Source organism: Ictalurus furcatus, chromosome 13 (genome assembly GCF_023375685.1).
Source record: "Ictalurus furcatus strain D&B chromosome 13, Billie_1.0, whole genome shotgun sequence".
In the NCBI taxonomy this organism is placed as follows: domain Eukaryota; kingdom Metazoa; phylum Chordata; class Actinopteri; order Siluriformes; family Ictaluridae; genus Ictalurus; species Ictalurus furcatus.
The window spans coordinates 4025783-4052629 of record NC_071267.1 but is presented as its reverse complement, the minus strand read 5'-3'; the positions used below and the strand labels follow the sequence as shown (position 1 = coordinate 4052629).

The 26847-nt window shown below is 39.9% G+C and overlaps 1 protein-coding gene and 1 long non-coding RNA gene across 2 annotated transcripts; both read right to left on the bottom strand.

Moving 5' to 3' along the window:
- Positions 1–11106: 11106 nt before the first annotated feature.
- On the bottom strand, positions 11107–21572 carry LOC128616753 (NACHT, LRR and PYD domains-containing protein 3-like). Its single transcript, XM_053639548.1, has 7 exons — positions 21357–21572; positions 19295–21068; positions 18063–18236; positions 15405–15578; positions 13406–13579; positions 12981–13157; positions 11107–12825 (listed from the first exon to the last, which is right to left on the bottom strand). Exons 1-7 carry the CDS (start codon positions 21391–21393, stop codon positions 12789–12791), a joined length of 2547 nt encoding a protein of 848 aa, XP_053495523.1. The 5' UTR covers positions 21394–21572; the 3' UTR covers positions 11107–12788.
- A 222-nt stretch (positions 21573–21794) lies between these two features.
- On the bottom strand, positions 21795–23461 carry LOC128616768 (uncharacterized). Its single transcript, XR_008387482.1, has 3 exons — positions 22830–23461; positions 22253–22369; positions 21795–21850 (listed from the first exon to the last, which is right to left on the bottom strand). It is a non-coding gene; the product is annotated as an uncharacterized LOC128616768 (long non-coding RNA).
- Positions 23462–26847: the final 3386 nt, after the last annotated feature.

Below are 26847 nucleotides of genomic sequence, written 5' to 3'. Positions count from 1 at the left end.
ATGGATGTTGATAAGATAAGTCATAACCCAGCAAAGTGTTCTATTAACAAACTTCTGCTGAACTCACTTTGGGGTCGTTTCTCCATGCGTGAAAACTTGCCGTGTACAGAACTAATTTCGGCGACCCGGACCAGTTTACACAACATATATTCGGCGACAGTTACGATATTAAATATTTTTCGTTCGTGTCAGACAGCGTAGTACTAATTCGGTGGTGTTATGTGGATGGGAAAGGGGTCAGACTCGTGACATGAACATCTTTCTTGGGGCTTTACAACACCTATTCACATCTAGAGCTGCATGAGTTGATGGACAAATTGGGCGAAAGTTTGTTGTACAGTGATTTAGACAGTATGATCTGTACATCTAGAGAGGACGACTGGGAACCTCCGTTGGGGCCCTATCTCGGCGCTTTAACTGATGAGGTTGGGGATGGTGATCACATTATCGAATTTTGTTCAGACGGGCCAAAAACATACAGCTACTGCACTGCCAAGGGCAAGGTTTGTATGAAGCCAAAGGTAACACATTCAACGCGGTAAATTCAAAAGCCATTAGATTAGACACACTGATTGGACTTGTAGACCACTATGTCGTGGGGGCGGATAATAGTCGTTATATACTGGCATACACAGACATCACTATACATAATAAAAAACATTTCACACTACACAATAGGTCAATCATTAAAAAATTTAAGATGTTGTACAACAAATGCGTGCTGCTCCCTGATGTTACAATGCTCCCATATGGCTTTGGATAGTCTTTTTGGAAATAGGGGTGTTTGAGACACAGATGCAAAGTCATATTTTGTAAAAATGTTGTTGCAAAATGCTGTACAGTTGATTTCTAAAAAAATGTAAAATATTATGTATATTTATGATTGTTGGCCAATATGAGGAATTGTTGAAAATGTACAAAATAAAATTTGTTGAAGGATTACCACAGACTCTGAATGATGATGCTCTGTTTCCCGCCAACACAACTAATTTGTTGATTCTTGATGGTCTGATGAAAGAGGCCAGCAGGAGGAACGAGGTGGAAAAAGTGTTCACCCAGTATCTACATCACAATAATCTTTTATTTATATTGTGCAGAACTTATTTTGCCAAGGGAAATCCAGCAGGACCATCAGCTTAAACACAAATTATCTGATGTTGTTTAAAAACCCCAGAGACGCCAATCAGGTCAGTGTTCTAGGAAGACAAATGTATCCCGGCAACACAAAATTTTTTATGGAGTGTTACCAAGATGCAACCAGCAAAACTTTTGGGTATCTGCTGATTGATTATAAAACAAAAACACCCAAACACTATTGGCTCAGAACAGATTTACTTGCGCCACCCCCTGCGGTATATCTCCAGAAAAGAAGATGGCGAAAATGTTGAAAAATATTAAAAGCAACACCTAAACAAAGACAGATTATTTTACAAACTGTCACAGACAAACTCATTGCGACATTGTGTGAAGTAGCTCTTAATGTTCTCTATGGTAATATACCGCTCACATCACAATAATACCAGAAACTGAGAAAAAGGAAAAGCGTGATCAAATTTGTTGCAGATAAGAACATTGGTGTTAAAAGAAAGAGACGTGTAATAAACCAACAGGGGGGCTTTCTTCTACCGCTCTTAAGCATCACTATTCCTTTCATCTCCAACCTGATTGCTTCTAGATAACAGGAATGGAGTATTCATAGATGTTTTTAGTCCCACAGCATCAGTTGGATAAACTAAAGACTGGAAACCCCCGTGATTCTATTCAGCAGGTTGTGGAGAATGATTTGGACATAGCTAGAAGAAATACTTTGCACCGATCTGACTTGGACAGTTATGAAAAACACAAAGCTGTACACAAGCGTTTTACAGCGCTTTTTAATACTCGCCAGACAAGGGGACTGTGAAAACAGCACATTAACACTTCCGCAGACTGATCACACTGAAAAAGAAAAGCCATCTGCACCGCCCAGTGTAAACCCCCACGACGATTTAGATAACATAGTGGACGGTGTTTTGAAGAATGTTCCGCAGGTGTGTAAAAAAAAAAAAAAAAACACTCACTACATTTTAGATAAAATATCTAAAATGAAAGAGGTCACATATTGGGATGATTCAGGGGAGTTTGTGTTTAAAGGCAGAACAATCCCTGGTTCTGACATGCTTGATTTAGTTAAAGGAATCACAGCACCGCAAAAGATTTCTGATGCCTGAAGACCTGTCAGCTGGCTCGAATTTCTGGAGGCTTTTGCTACTTTAAACATACCATACTCAAGGGTACCAAACCATTATGTCAGACACACAATGAACTCTTTCAAAACCAAATTGACTTCCCTATAACCATCTCGTCTAAGAAGCGTAAAAAAAACAGAAAATACTGCAGAGCACACCATCAAATTATTCAGATGGCACACTATTCAAATCATCCACTCTTGACCTGAGTCGGTGGCTAAGTTTTTAATCCATGAGTTTTCTAATGTTTATGATATTATCTGTATTGCTGGATGTGACACATGTATAATAAAAAGTCAAAAGAATAAGAATCCATTTTGTTTTTATTGAAAAAAAAAAATCTAGTATTAAACAAACATTTCACCTGTCTGAACACAATGAAAGCATTTGAAAACATTTATTACAATGAACTTTTAGTTTTCATAAAAACACAAATACCATCTGGTCATTTTGAATAAAATCACCAGTATAAAAATCACATGGTCATAATCATACCCCTTTACCATATGATTGAGAAAAAACACAATGATGAAAAATCTTGGACTTGTACTGCTGAACCACTCTAGAATTGCAGTTTAGAGAGCTTTTGATATTCTGCAGAAAACTATGGTCATCGGTTTATTACCAAAGCTGTCAAAAAAACAACCCACGCCGACCTTGTTTATGTAGATGGCTAACCAGTGTTCACCCGGGAGTCTTGAAGGATGCGTGTTGATCACCATTGACGGTAATTTTCTTAAGGGAGCTTTTGGTAGGTAGTCACACATCCGAGCCATCTAACCAAAACCTGTTACGCAACGAGACTGGAAGTAAGTGCAGGATCAAAGTCTTCTAACTACAGTCAGTGTACAAGCAAACAGGAACCACGGTCTAAACAAGAACTCGAACTGAAGCATGAAACTTGAAACTTAGAACAAGACTTGGAACCACTACTGCTTATCACAATTACCCACTTCAACAAATACTCATCTGTCACTTAACTATGGCAGGAAACACAAAACTAGACATGGAAAATCATTTAACTAGGATTATGGCCTGAAACAAGAAAATAGACATGGAAATCATTTAACTAGGACTATGGCAGGAAACACAAAAACAGAGCAGAATATGGAAACATTAACATGAGGCACTATTACCCCCAATCAATATATAATACTGGACCAAGTGCACAGCAACACGAGGGGTTTAAAAAACATCTGTGATTTCCTCGAGTGCTGACAGCTGGTACCAATCATTACACTCCCTCGAAAATCAACCAATGACTGAACAGGGTGGAAACCAAACCGAAATAAACGTACATGTTCTTTGTAAACAAAGTCTCTATGTAACGCGCGAGCATGTGCTCGCTCTGGTTCGTGCACACGAGTGCTCTCCAGCTCTACGTGCACGTCGTCGCCGCAGCGCCATCTGCCAGCTATATTGTGACAAAACCAATGTTTTTCTGCCTTGTTTCTTCTTGTCTAAAACGTTTTCCACTTTAAATGTTTTGTTTTCAAAACATTTACAAATATTTTTTGTAATTCCTCTTCATAAAAAACACCATCGATGACATCGCCGTCATAATCACACAATCTATAGACGGGACGTTCACGTGATATGCATTCTGTTATAGTGAAAAACTCGTGTGTATAGTTTTCTTTATAACCTTTTCTGAACGGACCTCTTACTTTAGAAATTCTAACAATGTCGTCGACTTTATATTTAAAATTGGGGGTTACGGTGGTCCCGTCTTTAGGTCCATATAGGATTTTATACACGGCAGATTCATTTTCTTTGGACACATCAATAGGTCTCATCTTAATGCTCCTGTGATAGCTGGCATTGTATCCATCCGTGATGTCTTGTAGAATATCAATATAGCGTTTGGAGTTTGTAGCAGTTAAATATCTCCACATCCGCCCTTTTAAGGTTCTGTTAAACAGTTCAACGATGCACGCTTTTAAATCGGTCGCTGTTGCAAAATGTGTGAATGTTGTACTTTTTTGTCATGTTTTGAAAATGTTTATTAAAAAATTCTTTCCCATTATCTGTCTGCAGTTTACGGGGCACCCTGCCCTCATCCAGTATAGATTCGAAAGCTTTAGACACCTCGACGCCAGATTTATATTTTAAAACCCGAGTCCACGCATATTTACTAAACATGTCTATGTACGTCGACAGAAAATGAACGTTGTCGTTTTCCTTGGCGTATGCAGACATATCGACCAGATCTGCCTGAAAATCCAATTATACCAGTTGAACGAGGCTGATGTACATAACTGTATCCAGGAGGACCGGCTTCATTTAATGCTATGTACTCGTTTGATTTAATCCAGGTTTCTGTTAAACACATTAAATTACATTCCTGATCAGTAATGATGTCGTTAACAATAAGAGCCTTAGACGCAAGAGATCTAATGTTTAATAGTCCTAGCCTCGGATCAAAAGTGCTGGCTGTGCATTCAATATGATTAGATTTTATGTTAATTAGGTTACGAAGATAGACTTTCCGAGATTTTCTATATATTTGTATAGCTCGGGGAACAGACACAGTCTCTATAGTATGTATTACCGGTGCCAGATTTTTAATTGAACATTGATTATACTGAATGTTGTTATTATTGGAAGATGTACTTACGGTAGGCAGTCACTTGGAGTGTAGCGCCTTGGAGATGTTGTCTGACAGCAGTTCCGCTCCAAGGCTGCTGGGGTGCAGGCCAACAGGACGAAACAACCTAGGACGCTCCCAGAACAGATTCCAGTTATTGACAAACACCAGATTCTGCTCATTACACCAAGAGACTAACCAATCATTTAATGCTATAAGTCTACCGAACTTTTCTGCTCCACGTCTGTATGTGGGAAGAGGTCCAGAGACGATGATCTTCGCGGTGGGTGATCTGCCTCATACCGTCTCGATCAGGCTGGAGAAGTCCCTCTTCAGAACCTCTGTCTGCCGCAGCCTGGTGTCGTTCGTCCCTGCGTGCAGCACAACCGCTCCAATGCGCTCGTCCTTCTTCAGGATCCCGGATACCTGCGCAGCGACATCAAGGACACAAGCACCAGAAAAACAGTATGTGCGCACCTTACCTTTAGATGAGGCTACACGGACATTCCGCACAATGGAGTCCCCAACGATCACAGCGTTGGGTCTGGTCTGACGGAGAGGGGCGAAGTGGTTCCTGGTTGGAATCTCGAACACTGGAGGTGGAGAGGGTCCAGCCCAAGCCTTCCGCCACTGGTTCACCCAAGGCCCGAGGTGTGTTGGCGCCTGCATGACGGAGACCACGGCTGGGAAAGTCCTAGGTGCATGGTCCCTGCACAGAGAAACACACGGCGTAGAGGGGCTGGGAGTGGAAATACCACGCTGTGTGCTTACCTTGGATATGTGGGCAGAGGCACAAGATGTTTCCAGCGCAGTTTGTCGCTCCAGCAGCTGGGCCTGCTTGTCGAGTAGGCCGCGGATCTGCTTCTCCACATCCTCCAGTTCCAGCCGCACCATGTGAAGCTCGAGCGAGTCCTCATCTGCACTCAAAACCGGAGAGACAGCAGACATATTTGTTTTTTAAACAGAACAGTGGTAAATGAGAAATGTGAAACATAAACAAGGCTAGCGGTAGGTGATGCTAGCGGGCTACGGGCTACAAGCTAGTCGCAAGCTAGTCGCGGATGTTTGTAAAAAAAAACAGATCAAATTTAGCGACAGCGCAACGTTACGATTGTTTTATCTAAAATAGTGTCAGTTATATTTGTATAACGTAAGGTAAATAATTTTAAAGTATAGAGATTAGAAGAAATTAATGTAATAGCATTAGCTCAAAGGGTGCTGCTTCCTCAGTGACACTTCAGGTTGCCAGATACTCTCACCCTTAATTAACCTTTGAGAAAACTTGCATTAACTAAGTGATATAGGAAATACTATGTCAAGTGTGAACAGAATTGTTTAGAAATTATATTAATTGACAAAGTTTCCAATGAAATAATGTTTTGGACAAATGTCCTTTACCCGATGTGTAAGCAGAGTGCTTCTGAGGCTGAAGTGAAACCAGTGGATATTCAACATGCTTGATGATTGTCATGGATTTCCCCTTGTGCTGAGCACTGGAACGAGCAGATGCATGTTAGATCCTGTTTACATCCGCGTGTTTCTGATTCTTGTTTTTGTCTAGTATACCATGTTTGCTGATCGGCTGACCTTTGCCTGTTTATGACCACATATTTTACCTTTCGATCTGGATTTGTCTGCCTCTCTCTCTTCAATAAAGCTCTTAACTGCTCTTCACTTACAGCATGGATGCAGCAGGAGAGCGAAGGGAGAATCATACTGGGATCTTTATGCTGGTGTTTGATTCAGTATGAGTTCCCCATTGGACCCACCTGGATGTTCTGGATCCCTTTGAGGGCTTTGAAAGCCCTGGAAGGGATTTTTTCCTCAGTGCCAGTTCTATTTTGAGAGCCTGGTGAACCCCAAGCGCAAGGAGAGACAGTGGGTAGAATTCTTGTTACCCCGGTTGGTCGATCTGGCTCGCCAGTGGGCGGAGCTCCTGATTGCCACATGCAACTTCAGCCTGGGAAGCTCATCTGCATCATGAGGGTGATCTATGGAAAGGCAGACTTCAGATTTAATTTAGAACATTTTTCATAACATTCATTTCATGAGGATCTACAGTGGTGCTTGAAAGTTTGTGAGCCCTTATGAATGTTCTATATTTCTGCACAAATATGGCTTAAAATATCATCAGATTTTCACACAAAAGTATCAAAGAGAACCCAGTCAAACAATTGAGAAAAAATATTATACTTTGTCATTTATTTAGTAAGGAAAATTATGCAATATTACATATCTGTGAGTGGCAAAAGTGTGTGAACCTCTAAGATTAGCAGTTTAATTTGAAGGTGAAATTAGAGTCAGGTGTTTTTAATAAATGGGATGACAGGTGAGTGAGCACCCGATTGTATTTAAATAACAGATATCTATCAAAGTCTTATTTTCACAACACATGCTTGTAGAAGTGCATCATGGGATGAACAAAAATTCCTCCAAGCTGATGTACAGGACTGATCAACAGTTAACAGAAACATTTAGTTGCAGTTATTGCTGCACAAGGGTCACACCAGATACTAAAAACAAAGTTTCACATACTTTTGCTACTCACAGATATGTAATATTGGATCATTTTGATCAATAAATAAATGGCCAAGTATTATATTTTTGTCTCATGTGTTTAATTTGGCTCTCTTTATCTACATTTAGGACTAGGATGAAAAACAGGCAGCAAATACAACTGTTTGGTAACGTCAAAGACAGAATGGAATTGAGCATATACTTCGCAAAGAGCAGGCGGTAGAAAGTCTCTACATACAGGTGTGTGTGTGTGTGTGTGTGTGAGTGTAATTGGGATCAGATGTGCCCAGAGGCAAACCTAGGTTATGTGGGGCCCTTCTGAAAGATTTATGTTATGTCTTCATGTTACCTGGAGATATTGTTGTGACCCTTTACTTCCGTGGAGGAATCGCAGTAGATGCATATTACGAAGACTTAGTTTCATTACTGAAAATAATTGTAATGAATAAAGAAGGGGCTACACTACAATTGCTGAGCATGGTCTCAAAACTTTGTCCCTTCCCCCCGTAACAGCCCCCCCTTCGACTCCCGGCTCCCCTGTCTACTGTCTGAATAAAATATGTAGGTATGATAGATGAAGCCCATGTCATTATGGGAAAACATAAAATGTTACATGAACACATAAATTTTATAATAAGGTGAAATAAATCTGAAATTGGACAAATAGTTTTGGGTTTGTTTGTCTTTAATTATCCTTAATTCATTCGTCATTATCTCCATCACTTACACCTGTCCTGTTTCCTCTTTTCCTCTCTCTCTCTCTTTCTCTCTCTCTCTCTCTCTGTCTGTCTCTTTCTTTCTCTCTCTCTCTCTCTCTCTCTCTCTCTCTCTGTAATAGCGTGTACATCTTATCTGAGTACACAATAAGCTCTCTGTTCTTAGTTAAATCAAGCAATGATCTAACTCTTCTTCCTTTCTGTATATATATACTCTGAATCTTTCACTGAATTATGTGTCTGTGTGATTTCTTCCCAAGCTCGGTACTGAGAAGGTAATAGTAGCGTGGGTCCAAGAATTTAATTCTGAGGCTGTTATCAGCAAAATCTTAACAGTTTAATGGTGTCAGAAGTGGGACATATGGACGGAGGTAAGTGATCTTTTATTTTCTGCCTCCTTTAGGTGTCCTTGTATTCTTGAAGTGTGGGTTGAATATATCCCATCGTTTTAATCCATGATGTTTTTTGCAAATGCAGGCATCGTAGAAAGTACTTTCAATGAAGCTCATTTATTAATGGTGGTATTATGCATTCGAGGTACTTTGGGGGACCCTAGATGGGATTACAAATACATGAAGCGGGCACTAAGTGCAAGGGCATGTATTAAACCTCAATCAGACGTAGAATATCCTCCCAAGAAAAGGGCACTTCAAAAGACCTCACAAAAATTTACCATGAAAATTTACCATGTATCTGTCCCTCCCCCATTTCCTCAAGCACTCCACCGCCATATCATACTCATCCGTCTGAATCCGAAGTAGAAAAGTTCGAGGGCACCACTGCGAGCCCTGGAGCAGAGCCAAACGTGCGGGCTTGGCTTCATACAAGTTGGTAAATACTAGACCCTGAAACCGCCTAGTGTTATGGAAATAAAAGTCATTTGTGACGCTCTGCCTTTGACTGATAAACCTGGTCATTTCATTGACTCACTTAAACATCACACCAGATACGCTCAGTTAACCTGTCCTGATTTTCATTGTATTCTCTAGCATTAACTCTGTGGGAATAGATGGGGGTCCAAAAATACACTCCCTAGTTCAAGTTCAAGTGGTTTTATTGTCGTTTCCACCATATACAGCTGGTACAGTACACAGTGAAATGAAACATTTTCCTCCAGGACCACGGTGCTACATAAAACAAGACACTAACCACATGAGATGACACAGATCGAAATATGATCTACACATTCTACACAAAGTGCACGTGCAGACGTGTGTTAACAACACAGGACAGTACAATACTATTAGAAAAGGACAATAGGCAGAGTAAGTGACAGTGTACCGCACTGTCTACATGTTACATGTTACTACATGCTACTTCCCCTGACGACCCTGACATTTAGTTTTTTTTTCCCGCAGATTTGTTGTCATCCCTTCATCTCCTTTCAACTTACTAGGTCAGGATTTAATGTTTAAACTGACGTGTTCACTTACAATACGGACAGTTTACACTGCTCACTCCATCTAACCTCTGTCTCTCTTCTGTTTGTCATGTTGTTGATGAGCATGAGTCTGACTGCGCCGAGCGTCTGCTGCTTGATGCACTTGCCGCAGTCCCTAAAACATTATGGGCTCAGTATTCTAACAAAGAGGGTCATATACAGTTACCTTCATATACTGCAAATCTGAAGACTACTCAGCCCATTTATTGTAAGCAAAATTATTCTGCGTCGTTTTCATGTTGTTTCTCATGCTGCATGAAGAGTGGGGATCTTGGCTATACCATCGTCTGACCTGTGCTAGAGCAAATGTACAAGAAAAAACGCCAAACATGATGCATTGCCACCACCTAGTGGCCCCTTTTAGGCATTGCAAATTGACTTCACACACATGCCAATTGTCAGAGGTCTCACATACCTTTTAGTTACTGTGGACAAATTCTCCAAATGGGTAGAAGCTTTCCCATACTCAAAAGAAAATGCCAACACTGTTGTTAAAATTCTAGCCAAAGAAATAATCCTGCACTATGGTATTCCTCAGGTTATTGATTGTGATAATGGATGACCCTTTGTTTCTAAGGTAACACAGAAACATTGCAAATATCTGAAGATTGATTGGCACTTCCACATCCCATATCATCCACAAAGTTCAGGGATTGTGAAAAGAATGAATCGTACCAACAAGAATCTCCTCCCTAAGGCGCCTCCCTAGAGAATCCCTCCAGCAATTGGGTTCACCTTTTGAGTACACAGAAGTCCCTGTCCCTGATCTGACACAATAAGCTCTCTGTTCCTAGTTAAATCAAGCAATGATCTAGCTCTTCCACCTTTCTGTATATATATATTCTGGATAATTTCAACATTAAACTAAGAAGCTTTCACTGAACTCTGTGTCTGTGTGACTTCTTCCCAAACTCGGTACTGAGAAGGTAACAGTAGTACGGGTCCAAGAATTTAATTCTGATTTTAGTATCAGCAAAATCTTAACTGGTTCATTTTTCAGATTCATTTTCAGGAATTAAGCTCATGCAACTCGAGTGTGAAGGGGTGGCGGAGCATAAACGAGTCCACAAATGTGACCGCGCCCGGCAAAGAGGCCCCATTTAAGGGGGTTGCTGAGATGTTGCTGCACATTATTTTAAGATGAAAATTTCGGATAATTTAAATGATCAACACTCAGGGGCCTTCTCAGTATGTGGGACCCCAGACAATTGCCTACCTTGCCTGCCCTCTAGATACGGCTCTGGGTGTGCCTGATCAGAAGTCCGGTGATTGAGAAAGAGGCAGTGTGTGTGTGTGTACTGGGAAGTGTAGTTCATGGCGGCCATGTCTGTAGGCCGTGAAGCATGTTGGGAGATCTATGATGTTCTTGTGGTGAATCCATAGTTGTAAAAAGTCATTGCACATTTCCTTGTGAAGATTTAAACACTAAATAGGAATGAGAGTCTGTAGTTTTGTAATGGATTGTGGTCTAAGTAGACAACTGACTTATTGCATCACTAGAGGGAGGCAGAGAGTCTTAATCATAATCAGTGGCCATCATCCCCACCTGTCTTCAGTCAACCTTGCCATACATGCAGCCCTCTTCAAAAGTATTGGAATTCTTTTGTTTTTGCTATACGCTGAAGACATTTGGGTTTGAGTTCAAAAGATGAATATGAGACAATAGATCAAAATTGAAGCTTTAATTTCCTGATATATACATCTAGATGTGTTAAACAACTTAGAACATTTTGAGGTGAGCAAAAATATCGTAACAGATAGTCTTCAAGGAAATCAAAGTAAATAACACTATTTGGTTACATATCCCTTCCTTGCAATACATAATCAAGTTCCGATCCACTGACATCACCAAATTGTTACACACTTCTTTTGTGGTGCTTTTCCAGGCTTTTACCACAGCTTCTTTCAATTGTTGTTTGTTTTGAGGGGTTTCTCCCTTTAGTCTATATTTCAGGAGGCCATGCCATCCCAAAGGCCATGCTCCAAAATAAAGTGGAAAGATTACCTAGAAGAGTGGAGGTTATTATAACAGCAAAGGGGGACTAAATGTATAATTGGATATTCAACAAGCACATATGGGTTTGATTGTATTGTTGGTTTTTTTTTTTTTCTTTCCATTTTCACACCCACACACAATCAATGCGATGCAGACATATGACCACATGCTACCAAACCCCCGAAATAATAGCCTGTCCAGGTAGGTATAAATGGCGTTGGCACATTTATAACACACATTTGCCATCAACAGAACTTGTTCTTCCAGCAACCAACAATCACAGTGTAGCAACGGATTCAAGCACTGGACATGGTTCTATGGACAGGAAGTAATAAAGAATAAAGAATAAGTATAAATGTATAAAGAATCAGTCCACCCTCTAGTGGGCATGCACAACAGCACCTCCAACCAACTTTGCCAAGTTCACTCCTACCTTTAATGGTCATCATCCCGGTGAACACTGAGAGTCCCATGAGTAGAACGCCTAAAGGATGGCCTAGAAACTAAACCCATTCCTGACTGATCAAGTGACTGAGCTATATGAAGATCTAGAGAAGTTTCTAAATTCAACTCTTGCTCTCGTGTGGTCACCTGGGGTTGAGATGCTAAAGATGAACCTATAATCATTTTGTACCCCTGTTGGACTAGACTGAAGCACTGAGGGCTGAGAACTAGAATCAACGTGGACTTGACCCTCAGAGTTCCTTACACCCGTTCTCGTATGGACTATGGCCACACTGTGAATAATCTCCAATTCTAGGTCCTTCTGGAAAGGGCCAGTAGACCTGACCCATTGGTTTACCTGGAATATTTTTGCCAGGTAAGAACAGGTTTAAGTTCTGAGCAATGGACAGTTTTAATGGGACCATCTTCTCCATGTGGTCTGATCTTATACAGCGTTCCCACTTCATCAATGTAGGCTACAATCTCAAACACAGTAGAGCACCAGTCATCCTGAATCTTACAGCAACCATGAAAATGATTCTTACAATACACTAAAGTGCCAGGGGGTAGTACTGCTACTGAGTCAGGGCAATTGGTCCTACGGTGAATGATCAAAGTCTCCAAGTGCCTTCAGGAACTGGTATAAATGGAGGTCAAATACTTTTGGTGTTACAGCAGATATTTCGTTACGTGTGTTGATTTCTCCTGTGTACGACCTTCTGCCTGTTCTTGACTTTGTATCTGCTCTGTCCCTTTAAGTTAATGATTCAGCTCCCAAACTGCTGGAAATGTGGGACGGGTTCTAACTCTTCACCAAAACTGCTTTATCCTGGAGAAGAGGTTTGAGGTGAGACTCCTGTCATACGCCAGTCCTGGTGAGTTTATTATCCTTAATGCTGAACGACAGAAGAGCATCAGTGTAAACACACATCAGCATAAACGGCAACACACACACACACACACACACACACACACACACACACACACACACATACATTATTCAGTATGATACAGTAGAGTAGAGTAAAGAGACAGTAAGTCAGTTACTCACTATAATGTCTCCAGTTTACAGTGTGGATCCTTCAGTAGATCAGAGAGCAGCTTCACTCCTGATTCTCCTGGATTATTACCCTTCAGATTCAGTTCTCTCAGGTGTGATGAGGAGTTTGACCTCAGAGCTGAAGCCAGAGCAGCACAAGCTTCATCTGTAATACTGCAGTTATACATGCTGCAAGAAAGAAAACCTTCTCACACTCAACACACTCAGTTTTAGCTCTGAAAACATCAACTACACAAAATCTTTATATACACAACAATGACAATATATCACATCACTACAATTACAATCACCACAGATGGAAACTGGATATAGCTGTGTTTATTAAAATTCTGCTCTGTGTGTGTGTGTGTATATATGTGTCTGTGTGCGTGCGTGCGTATGCGTGCGCGTGTGTGTGCACGCGTGTGTGTGTGTACCTCAGTGTCTCCAGTGTACAGTGTAGATTCTCCAGTCCAGCAGAGAGCAGCTTCACTCCCGAATCCTGCAGGTTATTGTCACTCAGGTCCAGTTCTCTCAGTCTGGAGGAGTTTGAGCTGAGAACTAAGGACAGAACTCTACAGCTTTCCTCTGTCAGATTACACTCCCACAGACTGGAAGAGAAATGATGAAGTGTTAGATTTATTTATCGGATTGTGAAATGAGGTGTTTCCATCAGGTGGGAAATAAAGTGTTTACCTGAATACAAGGTTCTAATGTCAGGATAAAAATATAAAATGAACAGCCTGTGTATAAACAATAAACTAGTATTGTCATGTTATTAAAGTAAATGTGTGTGTAATGTACACTGATCTACACGCTGTAGAAATAAATGTACTTTGTTCTGATGTGAGAAGTGATGTAGATATTTCAGCATTAACACAAAGCTGAGTTTCACAGAGACGCTAAAACTGTTGGAGTTCATTGTTCTTTGGAGCTTAATCTAACTTTCACACACATACAAATCACATAACACACACACACACACACACACACACACACACACACACACACACACACACACAGAAAAACAAAGCTCAACAGCAGAAACAATGCTAATCCACACCATATAAAATACACACTTTAATGTTTTACTCATATAAAACACTGGGCTTCATTTATCACACTGGATACGAATTAATTTCTTCATAAACAGTGTGTAGGAGCATTTACACAAGAACTCTTTAATGTGCAAATTAAACTGTAATGTTATGGAACATTTGCAGGATGTTGAGAGAAAAGGTTGATGAGGTGTTGGATCAGAGTTAAATGGGTGTTGATTGGCCTCTCTTTGTGCTAACTAACCTATCACTTTTATCGTCGACCTCTCTCTCTTTTAAATGTTGTTTGAACATAAATGTGTGTCGGCAGAATGTGTACACAACCACCCTACAATGGTAAAAATCCACCCACTCCTTTTTTATATTCTCAATAAATCATAAACAGAGTCTCAAAATGAGCCGTTTTTGTTTTCGCCCTAACGTGACATCACGTTGGAACAAGCCCCGCCCAGGGACTCTGCTCTATTATCATAGCTCCTCCCCTGAGTGAGCTGCACACAATTGGCCATGTTCTCCACACTAAGAATGAACATGAGTCGTCATGTACTCCCGGCATCAGAGACACTGAAGACGCAGTGTTCAGGAAGTTTTATTTTTGAAGGAAATGTGCCCCAAAATACCTAAAATCATTTCACACAAGACTAATGAACGAGGGTCAATACAAAGCAGGGTTTGATAAAAACTTGATTCTCAAGCATGGATCAGTACCCACTGTTCATGATCCAGCTTCATATCCAGAAGACGTAAATATCGCACTTTATATTTTGAGAATGTTTGCAAAACGATTTTCCGAATGAGCTTGTTAGCAGATTCCATGGCTAATGCGGCTAAAGTGCCAGAGTTATGTCGTCATTTTTATTTTTAACCCTAAAACACACCTTTATTATGCACAATACAGTAAGCTGATTGTCTTTTTGAAAACTGTGTAGGTTTTCTGTGAATCATTTTACACCAGGCTGTTTTGTGAATAAGGTTGTTAGCAGATTCCACAGCTAATGTAGTATGGGAAGCAGGAGCTGGTATCTTCCGGAAAGGGGGCGGGGCGCAGCAGCTCATTTCCATTTAAAGAGACACACACCAAAACAGCCTGTTTTTGCTTCCACCCAAAAGGGGCATTTACAGCAGGTTATAAGATCTGTGGGGTATTTTGGGCTGAAACTTCACAGACACATTCTGGGGACACCTGAGACTTATATTACATCTTGTAAAAAGGCTTAAAATAGGTCTCCTTTAATATTATATTCATCATTTTATATTACTTTCCATTGTGAAGCACTTTGAGATGCATTTTATGTATGAAATGTGCTATATAAATAAAGTTATTATTATTATTATTATTATTATTTTTATAATAACTGTTGTTGGTATGTGTGTGTACCTCAGTATCTCCAGTGTACAGTGTGGATTCTCCAGTCCAGCAGAGAGCAGCTTCACTCCCGAATCCTGCAGGTTATTCTTACTCAGGTCAAGTTCTCTCAGTCTGGAGGAGTTTGAGCTGAGAACTGAGGACAGAACTCTACAGCTTTCCTCTGTCAGATTACACCCCCACAGCCTGGAAGAGAATTGATGAAATGTTAGATTTATTTATCTGATTGTGAAATGAGGTGTTTCCATCAGGTGGGAAATAAAGTGTTTACCTGAATACAAGGTTCTAATGTCAGGATAAAAATATAAAATGAACAGCCTGTGTATAAACAATAAACTAGTATTGTCATGTTATTAAAGTAAATGTGTGTGTAATGTACACTGATCTACACGCTGTAGAAATAAATGTACTTTGTTCTGATGTGAGAAGTGATGTAGATATTTCAGCATTAACACAAAGCTGAGTTTCACAGAGACGCTAAAACTTTTGGAGTTCATTGTTCTTTGGAGCTTAATCTAACTTTCACACACACACACACACACACACACACACACACACACACACACACACACACACACACACACACACACACACACAGCTCAACAGCAGAAACAATGCTAATCCACACCATATAAAATACACACTTTAATGTTTTATTCATATAAAACACTGGGCCTCATTTATCACACTGGATACGAATTAATTTCTTCATAAACAGTGTGTAGGAGCATTTACACCAGAACTCTTTAATGTGCAAATTAAAATGTAATGTTATGGAACATTTACAGGATGTTGAGAGAAAAGGTTGATGAGGTGTTGGAGTAGAGTTAAATGGGCGTGGCCACTCAGCACAAGAGCTAGCTCTTTATGTATGTGCATAGCTGCTTTATCTGCTCTTTATTCTGACCCTCAACTCTCCACCAACACCTCACTCAGATCTGAAGGGATTGAAGACAGAGATGCTTTTTTCCTGTTAAACAGGTCAGACATTTCAGTAGCTCAATAGGTAGCTAGCTAACTTGATTCAGCTGTTTGTTTGTTTTGCTATGGTCAGTGTGGTAAACTGCACTTAGTTTCTGCTAGCTATGAGAGAGAGCAACTCTCCTCTACTTCAAGAAAACCGTATCCACCTCCACCTCCGCTGTCGAGTATTGGAGCTAATATACAACACACGAATACCTCAGTGTTGCCAAGTCTCACGAGACAAATAAGCAAATGCAGCTTCAAAAACAAGCCCAATATTATTATATCCTGTTACAGGCTCAATGTAAACAGACTCAATAAATGAGCCTACAACATATTAAACTGAAACCACTCGCAGTTTAAAACTAGGACTGCAACTAACAATTATTTTCACAATCAATTAGTTGGCCGATTATTTGTTTATTTATTACTGATAATCGTTTAATCGTATGGGGTGAACTTTCAGTGCCATTTTTTCTTTTATTTAAAATGAAATCCACAAACTGAGTATTACAAATAAAAACAAAAATTTTACACAACTGTTTGTCCAAATATATAAGACTGAAAAGAACCCAATACACACAGACACACACCAGAATATATATTATTCATTTAAATTACATTTTATTTATTATTAATGTTAAATATGAATAAAATAACATATATGGAAATGATTGTTTAATATAATAGCCTATAATTGTTGTGGAGTGAGGGGGTCCTTGTGGATTGTTTGAAATATGCTAGGGGTCCAAAGCTCACAAAAGGTTGAGAACCACTGGTCTAGTGTATGAATTTTAGAAAGGGAAAACGCCTCAAATGGAACACATTAGTGTCATGTGTCAAGAAACTCTGGACTCCACTTCCCATCAGCCACTGCACTGCACTAGCTGTCACATGACCACCTGCACCTGACTCACGGTTTGTTAATGAGCACTAGTGTGTGTATATATAGTCCTTGTCTGCACTGTTTGCTGGTCTTTCGTTGTCCTAGACGCTTGTTGTTCATGTCTCGGTGTTTTGTTTCATGCCACAGTGTTATACCAAGTTGTCTTCGTGTCTTTGTTTCATAGTACGTTTGTTTCAATAAATGTCATTATCTGCACTTGCTTCTGGCTCAACCTCGATACGTGACACTCAGTTTTTTTACTGACCTGAAAGTTTGCCCTCCATCCGATTAATTGGAGAAAAAAAATAGTGAGCTGCATATATATATTTTGGGTTTTTTTATATATTTATATATTTCTGCATATGTTTTTTGCACGGTGGGATGTCAGACTAAAATTTAGATAAGAAATTAATCGATGTCTCCCTGCCACACCTGAAACACGCGCACAGACAGCCGCCTCATCATGTGAGTACTGAACCGAGTTCTCTTTAGAGGCTTATTATGCTTGGATGGTGAAATAAATACACACACATCATGTCAAAACGCAGGCCTGGCCAAGTACTCATGCAAACACAGTCGGTTATGATTTAAGTGAATATAAACAGTTGGGGAAAAATCTGAGGTGTGTCAATACAGTATATTAGGTCTGTGCATTAGGTCTTAAAGTGACAGCAGTCTAATAAACCTGCTGCTGTCTGTGTCATTAATGTTCATCAAACAACAAAAGACACAGAGAAAATCACTCACTCACTCATTAATATTTGGTTATTATTATTATTATTATTATTATTATTATTACTGTTGTTGGTGTGTGTGTGTACCTCAGTATCTCCAGTGTACAGTGTGGATTCTCCAGTCCAGCAGAGAGCAGCTTCACTCCTGAATCCTGCAGGTTATTGTGACTCAGATCCAGTTCTCTCAGTCTGGAGGAGTTTGAGCTGAGAACTGAGAACAGAACTCTACAGCTTTCCTCTGTCAGATTACACGTCCACAGCCTGGAAGAGAAATGATGAAATATCAGAACTCTGACCTCAAACACACAAACACAGCCATAATCCAGCTAAAGTTTACCATGTAACCGAAATGTGAGTGTACATTTTACATCTTACACACAGAAATCAGAGGACAGGACACCACATCAGTACTATTATAATAATAATAATAATAATAATAATAATAATAATAATAACTTATTATACTACTATATATTACTTATTATATATCATTATAACTGATAATAATAATAATAAAAAATTATTATCAGTTACAATGATCCTTAAAGGACTGAAAACAGATGGTTTTTGTTTGAACAAATGCGTTATTATAATTGAAACTTGAAAAAATAAATAAAATAAATAAGAAATCTCCCGTTTGAACAAAAAGGAGCAGGACGTGCTGTGGCTTTGTTTGGAAATATTTTCGTTGGTGAAACAGAATAGAAACAGACAATAAAATGTAAGACAGGTAATATTAACTTATTCTTTCTGTTAGCATAGCATAAATAAAAATAACATCAGATGTGTGAGCTTTAAAATGTCTAAAATAAATTAATATTTACTGTAGCTGCACAGCCAGACTGCTCCTGTACTTTTAACTCTCTCTCTCACACACACACATACACAATGTCACATGTTGTATTCATATTGTTCCCATGGTGACAGTGTTATGTTTTTCTTGTTCTCATTTGTGAAGTTCTGTTCAATGTCTCTTTCAAGTAAAAGGAGAAAAGAAAAAGTGCCTTTCACTGGTGTTTAGTTCACAAAATGATCAAAAAGCAGTCATGAATACATGCAGTTATTTTGTAGAGATCATTTTCATCAGTTTTAGAGAAAAGGTAATAAATGGTGATATAAGGTTTTGTCCATATGGCCCAGATCTCAGTGCAGACGTAACGTGTTAGTGTAAAGTGAAACAATCTTCGGTAACAGTACCAGAGGTTTGTTTAAAGATGATTAGAGTAACTATTAACAAGCTTTAATCCAAACAGTGCAGTTCAGTGTTACATTAAAATAACAAACCATGCAGAAATACATTTATAAATAAAAATACTCACACAGCTTTTCTGGAGGCTTTGACCACTGGCAGCAGCTTCAGAAGACATTCCTCTGATGGGTCATATTTCCTCAAATCAAACTCATCCAGCTCCTGATCTGAGTTCAGTAGCACAAACACCAGAGCTGACCACTGAGCAGGAGAGAGTCTGGTTCCCCTGAGACGACTGTCACCTCCTCTGTTCAGGTAAGTCTGTACTTCCTGCACTAGAGAATGATCATTCAGTTCATTCAGACAGTGGAACAGATTGATGGATTTCTCGGGAGATGGATTCTCCCTGATCTTCACCTTGATGTACCTGACTGTTTCCTGTTTGCTGTGAGAGCTGCTTCCTGTCTGTGGCATTACGCCTCGTAAAAGAGCCTGATTGGACTCCAGTGAGAGACCCAGAAGGAAGCGGAGGAACAGGTCCAGATGTCCATTCTCACTCTGTAAGGCCTTGTTCACTGCACTCCTGTGGACATCAGACATGGTTGACTTGCTGAAGAAATGGAAACGGCCAGTGCGTTGCTCCACTAACACATTTGTCTTTCTAAAAATAAAGCAGAGAAATGTGTATAAAGCAGCCAGAAACTCCTGAACACTCAGATGTACAAAGCTGAACACCTTCCCCAGGTGGAGCCCAAACTCCTCTCTGAAGATTTGGGTACACACTCCTGAGTACACTGCCACTTCTCCAACATCAATGCCACACTCTCTCAGGTCTTCCTCATAGAAGATCAGGTTTCCTTTCTCCAGCTGTTGGAAAGCCAGTTTCCCCAGTGCCAGGATACTCTCTCTGGTCTGCTGAGGATCAGGGTCACGTTTCTGATGGTACTTTTGGTCCTTGTGTTTGATCTGAAAGATCAGGAAGTGTGTGAACATTTGAGTCAGAGTCTTGGGGACCTCTCCACTCCCTGCTTCACCCAACATTCTCTCTAGAACAGTGGCTGAGATCCAGCAGAAGACTGGGATGTGGCACATGATGTAGAGGCTTCTTGAAGACTTCATGCGTGTGATGATTTTATTGACCAGGCTCTGATCACTGATCCTCTTCCTGAAGTACTCCTCTTTCTGAGGATCACTGAAGCCTCGTACCTCTGTTACCTGGTCTACACACTCAGGAGGGATCTGATTGGCTGCTCCTGGGCGAGAGGTTATCCAGAGGAGAGCAGAGGGAAGCAGATTCCCCTTGATGAGGTTTGTCAGCAGCACATCCACCGAGGCTGACTCTGTCACATCACACAATCTCTCATTCTTCTGGAAATTTAGAGGAAGTCGACACTCATCCAGACCATCAAAGATCAACACCACTGTGTAGGAGTCTAGTAATTCTAGTTTTCTCATTTCTGGGAAAAAGTGATGAAGAAGCTCCATCAGACTGAGATTTCTCTGCTTCATCAGATTCAGCTCTCGAAAGGGAAGTGGAAACATGAAGGTGACGTACTGATTTGCTTCTCCTTCAGCCCAGTCCAGAATGAACTTCTGCACAGAGACTGTTTTTCCAATTCCAGCAACTCCTTTAGTCAGCACTCTTCTGATGGACTTGTCTTTAAAGAGCTCGTTACATTTGATGGGTATCTCCTGTGTTGCTGGTCTCCTAGACGTTGTCTCAATCTGTCTCACCTCATGTTCATTATTGACGTCTCCACTCCAACCCTCTGTGATGTAGAGATCTGTATAGATCTCATTCAGAAGTGCTGAGCTTCCATGCTGTGAGATTCCTTCATTAATTCTTTTAAACTTCTCTCTCAGGCTGGATTTCAGCTCTGTCTGATACACAGGGGCCACAGACTCTAATAAACAAAGTAATAACATGTTTTAATGCAAAATCACTGAGCACAATATAAAATGTAAAATTCTTTCAAACGCTGCTGTTCATTCCTGATTCATGGACTAAATATTATTGAAGGAACAGGACCACTTTACAGAGTAATCACAAACTGGACCATGAACAGAACAGAAAAGCACCAGATGTACATGATACTAAACTCAAACTTCAAACTAAAGGTGTTCGTATCTAAAACTATTTCCTCTCTCTAAAGTGAACCTGATGGAATAAAGCCATGACTCAGAACTCTTACTGTTGTGCAGTGTGTTAGCGAGATCTGTGTGGTTCATGTTCTTCAGGACATGCAGTGTGATCTTCAGCGCTCCCTCTCTGACACTGTGCAGATCCTCCTCATCCTCCACCTCCCTCTCAGTGCATGCTGGGTAATCTGGACTCAGGAGCTTCCTAAACCTCTTCAGCTCATTCTTTATCAGAGTGATGACTTTGTGTTCCAGCTCCTGGTTAGAAACACACAGGGACACATCTAAATATTAATGTTACACACTGAGAGATGCTTTTATTTTATGAAAAGAAGAAAGGTCTCTTTCTATTACCACAGTTACAACTGAAATTCTGTCTGATTACCCATAATGCTGCTGCTCATCGATAAACCTGTGAACTGTCATTATCTTAAATAAAAAACCTGCAACCTACTCACACACAAGTTACACACATTAAAAAGACACACACACCTTGAATATGGAGTCCAGCTGATTTCTGCTGATGTTTGATTTCTTCTTTTGTGGTCTGTGAACAAATAAAACACATGATGTAATATAGACTATATGTATTCATAGCTGCACAACACACTAATACATACAGAAACAGATATTTAACACTATCTTTTAACACAATACACTGATTTCAGGGTTTCCTCACTGCCACTAACACGTTTATGAATAAAATAGTGATCTAGTCATTAATGTCCCAGGTGTAAATGTTGTTGTGTAGCACCACAGACCCTCCAGCTCAGGGACTGCAGGCTGAACTGAACTCTTAAAGCAGTTTTCCTCACTGCCAGTCCGAGAGCTGCAGCACTGCACACTTTAGTGTTTTACTGCTTCAACACCTGATAGAGCTTATGAAGGGCTTCATAATGAGACCAGTGATCAGGTGGAACACTGCTGTAAAACACCTCACTGTACTGACCTCACATCACGAGGACTGGCTCCGTCTCTGAAATCAAGTGGAAGTCCCAATGACTCCTCACTCTTCATGGACACAAAGCTGGGTTCTGGTGGGTCTGATCTCTTTCCCTCCATCATTCTAGAATTAGAACAGAAATATCAGCAATAATTAATACTCTGCTGTCTCAGCACTGTTACACAATGTGTTCATCATTAAACACCACTAATTCCATCTTTTTAATTCAGCTACAGTCTGCACACTTATTCAAACAGGAGACAAGCCTCATACCTCAGGAATTACACTGATGGCAGGAGTCCCAATCACAGATAACTGACTCAGCTGGGTCTTAAAGCCTGTAGAGTTCACTGACTCAAAGCTACGCTGCTCTTCTCCTCCACATTACACAGTCCTTTTTACTCTTCTCTCAGTGAATGATTTCTCTAAACTGTTCTTAGATCAGATCTGTGATATATTCACTGCTATTAAACACCTTAAACCAAAGATTAGTTCCTCTGTAAACTAGTGAGTGTTTAGAGATACAGATCTGTTCCCATGAGACGGTGTGTATTTATTGCTGGTGAATGTAACAGTAACTCACCTCTTGTCTTTCTTTAAGTCCTGTTCTCAAGACACACTCATGTTGGAGGTCATGTCTCCTTCTCCAGATTACAGCAGGACACACGTTCACTTAACTCCATCGGTGTGTTAAATCAAACCCTGTATCAGCACAGAGTTCAGTGGTTCAATGGTTTATTTTCCCCTCGACACAAAATGGAGCTGCCTAGTTTTACTTTTATTGACACCGTCTAACTGGTTTATCTGGTTTATTCTGCAGAGCAGGAAGGGCCGTGGTGTGTGTGTGTGTGTGAATGAACAATATTTAGTGGTGGATTTTTAGTGATCCTGCAGTAAAACAGTAAACAGTAAAAATATAACGGCGCATTTTCACATGCTACGAAAGGTTTTATCTTCAAAGTGGGCGTCTCCGATCTTTTAGTTTTGTAATTACAGCATTGAAAATAATCCAGGAGGTGCAACTGTTTCCAATATAACATGACCTGCTGGTGAAAATGGGATAATTTAAACAGGAAACATTGAATACTGAAATCATATCTAAGTAAAAATTTGATCCCTACCAATTTCCTGAATATTTCTCTGGGAATATGGAACCAGAAGTTGTCGTTTGTTTAGATTTTACCCAATTAATTTTCAAGGTCCCGTTTATACAATTAAAACCGATGGCTTGTAGGCCTCCATCTTTAAATTCTTTGGTCATCTCTGCTCTCTTAATGTAATGAATTTTCCTGATCTAGATATAACCAAAATTAACCTGATTGATCTTTTTAATAGCTCTACTTTGAGTATGCAGGATAGATAAAATATTCTACCCAATAAGCTAATATCTCTTAATAACCATGAGCAATGTTTACTTTATTCATCTACTACTTTCCACACATTCATATTTTCACCTTCAATTGAATCTTTGGATATACACATGCCTGAGTATTTAACTGTGGATTTTATAGGGATGCTGTAAGCCTCTGTTAAGTGTCTTTGCTGAACTGGCATTAGCTCACACTTATTCAAATTTAGCTTTAGAACGGAGGCTTTGGAGAAAATGTGAATTGTATGTCATATCTTGGGAACTTCCGTTAGCTGCTTCATAGAGATGGTTGTATCATCTGATAACTGGCTGGTGATTACTGGTTGCCCAAGTACCTTTAATGGAGCTATGTTTGAATTTGTAATAAAAATAGAAATCATTTCTGTAAATAATTTATTTCATTACAAAGAGAAATGGAGAAATAGGGCCTTGTTTAACCCCATGTTTGATGATATATCAGGGTGAGGTTCCTCCTGGTAAGGAGATTGAACTATTTGAATTTTCATAAAGAGATTCTATAATGTTTCCAAATTTAAGGATGTCATATTATCTGTTGGTTCTTTTAACATAAGAAAAAATGGATCTTTAATACGACCCAAAAGTGTATATAGAAATTGAGAGAGAGATATTCCATGACCCTCAGTGGAAAAACACCTTGCATCCTGAGGTGAGAGCGGTTACGACACAGCATTCAGACGCTCTTGAGCACACGGACGTATAGATGTAAGATTTACCACTTTGTATTTGAGGTAGGAATTTGAATATTGTAGCTATTTCAGCCCATGAAATTTTTTGCTTGTTTTGATCGACAATTTTATTGTCAAAATAATTATTTAGCTATGAAACTGTCAAAAATGCATATTTTTCCAAGTTAGCTAGCACACCAAAATTGTGCGTATGTGCCATTGCTACGTGTCCATAAACGATTTAATGGTATGGTTAGTCAAAATGTTCACACAGAGATGAGAATTCTACAATATTTGAAGAGAGAAATATCTCTCTGAAAATCCATACCAGGTTTTGTTTGTTGCCTTGCAGTGACAGACACTTTGCTCTCCTCAAGCTTGGCAAGAGGCAAACAATTCTAGCCCTAGCTACTGGAGTCTGAACCCTGTGCTTATTATAGAGAAAGTTCATTTTATTTATTGAACTGTGTTTCTAAAAGCTGTGGAATTGTTTAATTTGGAGACTCCAACTGAGAAATCCTCAGAGAATGCAGGCAATGCAAAAAAACAAAAAAAAAAACTTGATATGAGGAAAAAGTGGGGGACAAAACCTAGATTTTGAAATGTGGGGGACATGTCCCCCAATGTATAATGGCTCCTACATCCATGTTACTGACATGTTTCAACAAGAATATAAAGATAAGACTTTGCTCTGACAATCTTGTGTTTCTGAATCAGAACCTGTAAGTATGTTTGATTATTTTATCTTTTAAAATGATTTTAGATTTTTATCTGCTATTGAGTTTTGTGTTGTGGCCCAGGGCTCAGTTGTAGACCTCTGCTAACGTGCTAGCTAAAGTTTTGATATTCAGCTGTGGGAATTTTTACCTATAAACCTGCAGAATAACACCTATTCCCCTGTCTATATTTTGTGTCTTTTTTTCTGTCGATTTCACAAGCCAAATTAAACCGTTATAACATCGTATCTGAAAAGTAAGAGAGTTACAAAATAAAAACTGGTAGTGATGGGGCAGTGGTGGCTTGGAGGTTGAGGCTCTGAGTTATTGATCGGAAGGTTGTGGGTTCAAGCCCCAGCACTGCTCCAGACCCTTAACCCTCTCTGCTCCAGGGGTGCTGCATCATGGCTGACCCTATGCTCTGACCCCAGCTTCCTGACATGCTGGGGTATGTGAAGAAAAGAATGTCACTGTGCTGTAATGTATATGTGATTAATAAAATAAAGACTCATTATATTCGAATATGTAATCATATTCGTCTTTGTCTGGCTGGAAATGGTCCCATGAGCTACAAGTCTCAACACTTGTGGCACAGGTGATCCTATTATAGTTTGGGGGACAGGAAACTCCAAGCTCTAAATGAGCTTGCTTCTTATGGAGGCTTTCTTTAACCTCAGCTAACTCATCAGCAGGCTTGACAGAGACAGTATTAGAATCAACAGAAAACTCTTAATATTAATACTACAAGACCGTGCACAAGGTTGCTGCACCCCAGGGTGTTCACCCTCCTCAACCCACCACAATGCTTCCTGTCATGCATCTAGGAAACTCAAGGTAAGATCTTGAGGAAAAACTCTTTCTTACCATTCATCTAAGTTTAGCATTCTCTGCCTGAAGTTGATGCACCAAGTTGATGAAATTGTTCATCCAGTGACTAACTACCAAACTGAGGCAAACAATTCAAGCACTGCCATGGTTCTACAGACAGGAAGTGACTCTAGTGGGCATGTGCAATAGCACCTCCAATCAACTGTGCAAGTTTTTAGAGATGGATCTTATCAGCCTGTTGATCTCTGATGGCCCAGTAGTGTTTTTCATTTTGGTACCCACTTTTTCACTGCTGCCAGTGTTGACCTCATGGAGAAACTCAAGATGGTACTTCTCACTTCACATTTCTTGCACCTGGCTTTCAGTTTGCACTAGGCTGGTGGGTGTTCCTTTCCACATTTCCAACACCTCAGCAGGAGGCTGATGGAGACCTGAGTCTGGGAAGTAAATCTACAGACTATGGTGACTACCTACATAGGAGACCTTGTGCTGGATAGCCAATGGTCCTTTCTATATTATCGCATTCTATTCAATATGACCACTGTATATTGCAATGCAAGTTGCCTTCTACAGCTGTCAATTTCAGTGGCAGTTGTTATATCATACACTTTCTGTCAAATTGTCAATCAAAGTAGCGTGTGCTGATTTATGGCCCTTTGTGCTTCCATGACCGGCATTTTGGTAGGTAACCTAATTTATGACCAGTGGTGGGGGTAACCCTATCGACGGTATCAGTGGGTCAATCTGGCCCCAGTGTGTCTGGGGGGGGGGAAGCCCCCAACAAAGGTATTTATGTAAATGAGTCAGATTTTTGTGGGCGAAATACATCTGAAAAAGCGTGTCAATGGTTAATGTGTTTGTGTTACTGTGTGGGGGTATTTTGTTTGTGTAACCACATTGTTAGAAAAAGCATGATGTTTGAATGTGTACATATATGAGTAGAATATCTGTTTGAGAAATAAATGAAATGTTGATTACGTTTTTAGGGAGCCCGGTTTGCCT

Bases quoted from the DNA above. Each gene is read 5' to 3' on its own strand.
- LOC128616753 (XM_053639548.1), bottom strand. From the start codon at position 21,393: ATGAACCACACAGATCTCGCTAACACACTGCACAACA. The intron at 21,069-21,356 runs GTAAGAGTTCTG...TTTGTTTATTAG, and splicing joins CGCTAACACACTGCACAACA to AGTCTGTGGCCCCTGTGTAT. The intron at 15,579-18,062 runs GTACACACACAC...ATTCTCTTCCAG, and splicing joins TGTACACTGGAGATACTGAG to GCTGTGGGGGTGTAATCTGA.